This window comes from Lissotriton vulgaris, chromosome 1_1 (assembly GCF_964263255.1).
Source record: "Lissotriton vulgaris chromosome 1_1, aLisVul1.2, whole genome shotgun sequence".
In the NCBI taxonomy this organism is placed as follows: Eukaryota; Metazoa; Chordata; class Amphibia; order Caudata; family Salamandridae; genus Lissotriton; species Lissotriton vulgaris.
In genome coordinates this window covers 1,082,697,536-1,082,706,349 of record NC_141685.1, presented here as the reverse complement: position 1 = coordinate 1,082,706,349, position 8,814 = coordinate 1,082,697,536, and the positions used below count along the sequence as shown (strand labels likewise).

At 44.6% G+C, this 8,814-nt stretch overlaps 1 protein-coding gene across 2 annotated transcripts in view; it reads right to left on the bottom strand.

Annotated features, from left to right (window-relative positions):
- Positions 1 to 1,030: 1,030 nt before the first annotated feature.
- SYNGR1 (synaptogyrin 1) overlaps positions 1,031 to 8,814 on the bottom strand; it is a 76,750-nt gene continuing 68,966 nt past the window's right edge. The window contains exon 4 of one of the 2 annotated variants that reach the window (XM_086963426.1): positions 1,031 to 3,092. In XM_086963426.1, coding sequence (XP_086819552.1) covers positions 2,868 to 3,092 — 225 coding nt within the window. In that variant the 3' untranslated portion in view covers positions 1,031 to 2,867. Of the gene's footprint in view, positions 5,110 to 8,814 lie in introns of both variants that reach the window. The other variant, XM_086963431.1, reaches the window with a different exon arrangement.

The window sequence follows — 8,814 nt, the reverse complement described above, 5'->3', positions numbered from 1 at the left end:
CTACTGTCTTTTCGAAACTCATCCAGCAGGTTTTTGGCACTCTCTAACATGCTTTAAGTTATCCAACTCAGTACTTTTAGCCAGGCATACTTTAAGTTGGTTGACTGATAAGACACCTCTTAATTTGTATGCTACAAAGACAAGTTATCACCACAGTTTATTCGAAAACAAAAAAATGGTCCCATCATTTTGGGTAAAAACAAAAAAAACTGTTCTTTCACTTCCTGTGAAGTAAATGGTGCCCAAAAAAACTTGTAGTAGAACTACCTGTGACGTCACCTGAGACCATTGGTGTGGGTGACGTCACTTTTGCTAACCCAAAGGTTTTGGCTCAATGTGGCTCCCAATTTGCAAAATATTAGACGTAAAGTGATTTGTACTGCATAATGGTCAACGTTAATGTTATGTTGTGTACAAATGACGTCCCAGTCTGTTCTGTGGGCCACAACAGTGCTACGTAGCACTTGGTTTCAGCATGCAAACACCTGAATAGGTTCCTTTTGGGTCCACATGAAAGTGGTGGCTCAATCAAGACCGCCCGTCCAGGAATCTGGAGAAAAAGGGGAGTTCATGGACATGGCAATAAATAGCTCGATGGGATTGGCAGGTCAACGTTTTTTAAAAATGTATTTTGTAGCAAAGGCTGGCCAACTGTTGGCCTTATTTATTGTGGATAATGCCGAACACCATGTTTAACCGCAAGCAGAAAATCTTAAACTCTTGGAAATAAATTATTTTTTTGTACTTCAAATGATATTTTTACAAAGAGAATTCTGCTGTGCATAGAATTTAATTTACGTTTTATACTGCAGATTTAAATAAAGCAGAAAACAAAGGCAATCAAAGCCTCATTCAGTGTTTACACTTCCTGCGGGTAAACTCGGCCTCACAATTGGCCTCCTCTCTTAGCCGCTTCTTAGGTGAATTCAGCGTCATTTTGTGGCAAAAAATATTTTCTTCTTCAGGGTGCGTTTAGGGCGTCCCCCCACAAAATAGTGACAAAACACATTCAATAAGACAATAAACACACTTTTTTTGCTTTCTGTTTTTTCAACTGTCACAGATTGCTTTATTTGGATATTTGTCACTTTATCGATAAATAACATTGTCGCTTGCGTCACCCTTACAGTCTCTTTTGTGGTCGGAAAGTTACATGACCTCCAGTGTTTTTTTATTAATTTAATAACAGTTTTCTCCTAAACCATAGACAAACAGTACACTACACATTACTGAACACTGATGAAATGTTTCGGTCAAACACACTAGTTACTACCGTACGATGCACAGTGTCTTTTACATACATATATATATAGATTTATATTACACGTCATTTTATATATACAGATATTTGTTTTGTGTGCAGACGGGACAGGCAGTAAAGCAGCTGTGTGCTAGAAAGGGTGGCTGGGGGCTTCGTCGTTTGAGAAGGACAAACTGTAACACTAGGGAACGTCTTGATAGCATTTAAAGTGAAAACAGAGACTTGAAATACGCAGTTGAAGGGCTTTGGCATTGGCGCCCTAAAAGCTAAGTGAAGTAAAGCTTCTATTTTTCGGAGGGTACACTCCGGTCCGAATCGGAAGGGGTGGGAGTCATGGAAGCAGTGGAGCTGCAATATGTTATCAATGTACGAAGCGCGCCATCTAGTGGTTGAATATGAGATAAGACATTGATGTACGCGCCGCTAGTTGTGGAATGGAGCAGCAATGGGAGTCTGGCGCGACTTCTAGTTTTGGTGCATTGGATTAGACTGCGATGCTCAACTTCCCAGTTGTAGACTATGATATCAGTAGTACAGTACTTGGCGAGCGCCATCTTCTGATGGAAAATTCTATTCGTGTTTGACGAGCTCCCTCTAGTGTTTAGAATAAGATATCAATGTGTGATGGGTACTCTCTTGTGGCACAATATTTCTATGTGGTTAGCATCCCCTAACACCAGTCAGTCTGCCGTACTCAATCTCTAATAGTAGAATCAGTGCATTATGAGTATTCCCTGGGAAGGAGTCAGGATATCACCATGTGAAGGGTTAAAATAGTCTAATTGAGCTCCCTCCAGCGGCTAAGTTATATTAGTGCCCCCTGAGCCATAGCCAGTGCCTGGACTAGGACATCAGTTTACGACGAGCGCCCTCTGTTGGTGGAATGTGATATCTGTGTGTGAGGACTGCCGTGTAAGTACCTCGAATTATATGACATTACTGTGTGAGGTGCACCCTAAAGTGGTACATTGTATTATTAACGTGTGAGCTCCCTCTAGTGTACAGAATATATTAGTGTGCGAGAAACTCCCTGTAGAGGCGGAAATAAATTCATTGGTTTCTGCTGAGCTTCCTCTAGGGCGCACTCCACCCGTCCAACCAAAAGCATGTAATTGTTCATGAGCACATTGCACCACAGCCCCAGCGTTTACCATTAATTTAGAGCATTGTCTCCAAATAAAACTTCTTTAAAGAGCCCTTGACTTACACCGCTTATTAATTATTCGTTGTTACAGTAACATGACTTCTTACTAATGAGATATATACCCTTGCTAGAACATTATGAGAAGATGGGCCTCTCTCTCGCAAGACAGATCAACCTCTAGTTCCCACAATGCTGCCTCAAGGTGCTCAGATATACCCCAAGGGCTGGAATCATGCCTCCCTCAATAGTGGAGGGCACGGTGCCTGCATCTCAAACTCTATTGGTTTCTATGGATTTCCCCCACCCACCCTCTGACCGCACATACAACACCATGTACAGTAACAACCACCCACTCTATCCCCAATGCTACTGAGGGGGAAAAACAAATAAGGAAAAAAAGGATGGAAGTTGGCGAAAGTGTCTGCTGGTCCTGTCCGCTGGGAGATGTTTGGATGGACGCGGTTAGTAGTCCTGAGTCTGGTATCCCTGTGTATCGGGGTTGAAGGCTTCTGTTGACCCAGTGTGCTGGTAGGCTTCAACTCCGGAATCCTGGTAGGCCTCCGTGCCAGTGGCGTAGGGTGCATATGGGACCCCAGGGTCCAGGCTGGGGTCCGTGTAGTCCTGGGAGAACAGGGCGGAGTCGGCACCAATCCGGTAGCGCTGGAAGGCCAGGAAGGCCTGGCCAGCCTTTTTTCGAGGAGGGATAGGATGAGAAAGGGTGAGCGGTTACAGGGTGGAAGATGGTGAGGAGACAAACGAGACAAGAGCAGGGAAAAGATAAATGGCATATGTGGGGCGGGAGGAGGGAAGTAGGAGAGATACATGTGGATGAAAGCGGGTGAGGAGGAGAAGACGAGTGACAGGTCAGATTGTAAGAAGTGAGCCCGGAGAGGCAAGGAAGGCGATACAAGATGGGCAGACAGGACGCAAAGCGAGGGATGAGCGACATGGAGGGGGTATTGATGAGCAGAGTGATAAACAGGGAGGTGGTGGGGTGAGTAGTTGAGGCGTTAAGGGATAAGTTGGAGAATATTGGGAGATGCACAGTGTTCATAAGGTGGGATCAGGAGAAATGTAATCAGGGTGATAAAGGGCCAGGGGAGGTGGAGAAAGGGATGTGTAGTGAGGGAAAGAGAGGGATTAACATGTGAGACACAAGGGACACATGGATAAGTAGTGTCAGGGTGTGGGGGAAGAGACAGGGAGACATGAAGGGAAAACAAGAGGGATATATTGGTTGAATGGGGGTGGAAAGACAGGTGTGATAGGTCATCAAGCGGAGAGGGGGGAATTAAAGGGGTGAGTGGTAAATAGATATGGTGAATTGGTGACACAGAAGGTAAGAAATTAACAAGGGTGGGGAGATATGAGGCAGTGAAGGGAGAAGACAGAGACAAAAGCCTTTGTTAGTATTTGTTAAATTTGAGCACACCACACAGAGTAAAGGAAATATTGGTTAATACATTTCAACACCAAGAAAAACAAGCAGGGTGCTCAAAAACTTTTCAATTTTCCACAGGAAGTCCCCCTAGCTTCAGGCAGGAAGATTCCTTAGCTACAGGCAGGAAGTGTTCCATCGGCAGACAGGAAGTGGTATTAAATCTGGATACCAAGCGTCTTTCTCAATTGACAGGAAAAGACGTTAGCTGGGGTAGTATTTTTCCTTAGCTATGGACAAGCAGTGCCCTAAATTGTTGAAAAGAGGTGAAGGGTATGAAATGATCTTTGCTTCAGGAAGAAAGTGTCCTCTGCGGCAAACAGAAAGTGGGCCTTATTGGCCCAAGTGAGGGATAGACTCACAGGGCACAGATGTTTTTAAGACAGGACAGACAGAAAATAATATGTGGAAAAAATGTTCTACTCCCCTCCAACCAGCCCCTTACTAGAGGGTTGAGAAATACTCAGGCAGGCAGTTTGGGACTGTTAATGACCGGTATAGAAGTGTGGGAAATCGACTTTATCCCTTTGACTATAGTGCCATAATATCAAAAAAGGGCAACAGCATAGAGCAGAAAGTAGTTCTGTGACAGAGGTTAGTGGAGAGGAAGGGTGGAACCGAGGCCAACGAGTGCGTGTGATACCATTGAAATAAGTAATAATACCTCTTATGACAGTTGTTGCCTGGTCAGTCTGAGAAAAGAGTTAAGCAAACTGTAGCAGCTATTAATATGAAGTGCGCAACATCCTCTGCGACCAAGCGGGACCTCCACTGAGGCACCACTCATCGTCCTCAGAGATGGCAGCAAAAATACTGTGGTTCGTGACAAAACAACAAAGAGGGCAGCTTTCCTAAAGGTGTTTTTGTCTTATCAGCTTTTCTCGGTGGCAGGAATCGTGTTACCTATTAAATAAACGCTATCTACCTAATATTCCTTTCTATAGCAAATTTTTCAAAGGACAAAATTAGACAAAAATTCAAGTCTGATGGCACAACGCCTTGTGTCAGACTGTTCCGACACCGGCTAGTTTTGAATACTCTATATTGTGTGGTTATTTGGCACCGTGTCATACAATCTTCGCTCACTGTTCCTCGGGGCATTGACTGTATTTAGTTTTACTGCTGCCCCTCCCCCACCCAAGGCACCCACTGGTGACAGAAGTGAGGTTAGGCCACAGTGGGAGGCGGATTGGGGAAAAGGCGGCTGTATTCCTCCTGGAAAGAAAGGTCCTTGAATCGTTGCAGAGCCAGCAGCGTTGAGGCCAGCTGTGGGAGAAAAAACACGAATGGGAAAATGGTGAGGCACACATTGAGCAGGCGGGCAGAGCAGTGAAGTGGTAGAGAGTGGTCAGGACAAAAAGGGTTGTTTGGATAACAGAGATCGTTCAGAATAAGAACGAGTGAGGAGAGGAGACAAGCGCGTAGTAGGAAGGCGACAGTGTGCACTGGAGAGTGTGTCAAGTCTGAGATTTTGCAGAGAAGACCAGTGGGACTGAGGGAGTGTTTTGACCGAGAGATCTGAGGTTGTGTTGAGAAGGAAAGAGTGGTGATGGGAGTTTAGAAGTGTGGAAAAACAGTAGAAAGAATAGTAGAGACAGGAGAAACTTCAGGGGGGACGTGCCAAACACCCCCAGACTAGGTTAAGTGGATAACTGGTTGTTGGGGCAACACAAATAGAATCATACTTACTGTGACAAAATATATGAAAATTAAGAGAGGTTATAGATTCACAAGCTATATGTAGTTCTGCCATCAAGTGATACATTCAGACAACAATACAAACGTTGGCATGCAAACGCACTGTGGTTGTTGCCCTGATGTGTGCCTGCACTTGGACGCTTCTTATGATCTACGCTGGCCTGCACTTAAAACCATCCTACCACCTTTGCTTGCCGGCCATCAGTACCTTTTTATAGCCACTGTTACGCATCATGCCAAAACTGTTTTAGGCAGGCAAACTTTTCAGATTGTCCTCAAGGCTTTGTCTGTGGTCCGCTTACACCTTCAGTCCTCTTCCACATCCAGTGAAGATCATAATGGGCCACAGGTAAAGCTTTAACATACATGAAGCTGCCAAAGTGATGTTAGAAATAGGCAGCATTTCCTTTTTCAGAATTAAATTATAGTAGATCCACAGAGAATCATGTAATGATCTTTATGAAAGAGGGCTCCAACTGGAAGTACACCTAGTTAAGTTTACTAAAAGTGCTGATCTCAGAGAGCACTATGTGGCAGCTTTCATTAGAACGCTGAGGGTCTTATGCACCCACATCAACCACACGTTTTGCCATTTACACCACTAACCACATCACCAAGATGACCCTTTTAAAGGCTTTTACTTTCAATGGAGCATAAGGAAGCAACAACCAGCCTTCAAGCGATTTCAATTGCAATCTGTCAGTTTTCATGGTGTTTAAATGGTCCAGAGCATTCAGGTTCCTCTCTGCTGGTGAGTTTTGTTTCTGAAAAAATGGTGATAAGTCTATGGTCTTCTTTAAGTTAAATTCCAGCACTACCCTGCACAGGAAGGAGGCCTGCATTCTGAGCACCATTTTGTTTCATTGTGCGGTTTAGCAGCTGATGATTGTAGCTATTGCACTATGTAGGCTGATGTCATCTTAATGAAGATGATTTTTCGTTCTTCAGGAGAGGTGCTGTAAGTGGCTTTTGTGCAAGGTATGGCCTCTGTCTGGAGTGAAGCAGCTGTGGTCAGCAACTTGGTGAGTGGAAACATCCCTCCCCACAGTGAGCACAACTGGAGTCCAAAAAAGTGAACCTGTGCCTAGGGTCTTTCTGAAGGTAGTAAAGGAGGATAAGTAAACGCGGGCGTTGATGTACATAAGGTCCATGTGCACTTGCAGGTCAGGCATGCAAGGAGGCAACTAGGTAATGAATTATACACAATTTACTCACCAGCTCCTTTGCAACCCCTTTTTTGAAACACCAGGAGGCAAACATGCACAGTTTACAATTCAGTCTTTACTACGCAGAGATTGCGGAGTTGTGTGTCGCATTGTGCGGCTATGTCATTAACCCATGTGTGGCAGAGTTTCAATGCATGAGTGGCATTTTTGTTTTGCTAGATGTCGCTCTTTTCAGAGGCCCATTTAGAGCCATCCAACACAAAGTTTGACTCAGTACCAACCATCTGAAGCACATTCTCCTTCCTTCAAGATGCAATAGATTGTAGGGGCATTCACACAAATAGCTGTGCCTCTTTTCGCATCTAGAAAAGACATTATGTGCTCCATACAATGTTGGTCGAGCTGCTTTTCCTTTTTTTCCCCCTGTGTTTTTCAGTGTTTGTATGTGTACTCGCATATCTGGGACAAAAGCATCTGTTACGACCACCCCATGTGGGACACGTTGGGTGGTTCCACTCTTTAAGCCCTGTGTGTTTCACCAAGTAATTTATGATGTAACGTGGAGGGAGATGACAACTACAAGGTCATGTCTTTAGAAAACCCATGCATACAGGCATTGGTTCTTCATAGGGGACCCCGTAAGCGGGGCCTCATAAGTTTCTATAACTCAGTATCATACAAAAACGAAGCACGTAACATAACTTTGCTAGGCTCTTTTGTAAGGCAGCACATGAATACGACCTTTGAAGATCTTGTGATTGCTGGGGACTTTAATACTCCTACATGTGGTAACCCCAGGTTATTTCCGGTGGCCCAGATGGGTTGTCCACGTGTTCAGGGTATCCACTTTGAACATTCCAGGCAGGGGGGAGTCGCTGAATGACCTCCTCCAGGAATTCGACTTGATGTCCCTCATGTGTTTATCTGATTCACCTAGTAAATTAGCTATTACATCTTTTAAAGGTAGGGGTGAAGGATCGTTTATAGATTTTATTCTGGTGTCCTCACCATATTAGATCTATTTGTGGGATTTGTCATACAAGCAAGTGTTTACAGTGATCATAATCCCCTATGTGTGCAATTTCAGGTACCCTATATGGTATACAGGGGGGCTATTTAAAATGAGGTGGTGAGTTCAACTGATGGTGGGAGGCGGTTACAATGGACCCAGATAGCTCCAGATGTGTTTTATGAATACTTGACGTCTTCGTGCGCCAGCGAGCTGGCTAGGTGAGTTTCTGAACGCCCCAGCGAGCCAATCCGCCAGTCAGTCTCCTAGATGATTTGACTCCCTTTGTACAAAGGCGGCTAGGAAGCTGAGTGAGGCACTCAGCAAATGCCCTAGGGACCCTATTCAGGTGAGATCTTGCCGTAGGGAATACAAGTTAGAACTTGTAAGACGAAAATCTGCTTTAAAAGAGCAAATATGGAGGGACCTTATCGACGCAAGCACACTGAAAGATAGCTCGCGATTCTGGAAGAGCATTAATAGCCCCTTTTTAAACACGGAGGATGGGAGCGTGGTAGCTGCTAACATAACAGAGGAAGAGTGGGTGCACCACTATGAAGATATATTAGAGTACCCCCCCATGAGCGAATGTGCTCCCTACCTAGGGTGTTGGAAGATTCTGTCCCGGTTTTTAGCTGTTCTGAGGTCAAAGAAGGTATCATGGGCTGGTCCAGTAATAAAGCCCCGCATAACCCGCTTATGTGAGCAGGAATGGGAAAAGACAGAAAACCTTTATGATGCTACACCAGATTGCCTTGTCTTTTGTGGAAACTCTTGACCTGCACAATGGGCCCGATTCACAGAACTAACTTACTACAAAATCCTAAACTTACTACCATTTTGGTATTCACAGAAGGCACTTACTCCTTTTGGTATTTACAGAAGGAACTTACGCATGTTGGTATTCACAGAATCGGGCCCATTGTGCGGGAAGAGTTTCCACAAAAGGCATGGCAGTCGGATGTAGCATCATAAAAGTTTTCTGTCTTTTCCCATTCCTGCTCACATAGGCGGGTTATGCGGGTCGCCAAATACATGTTCAAGGGATGGCGTGCTTAAGCAAGATCTTAACATGTGGGCTCAATTTCCTGATGGAAT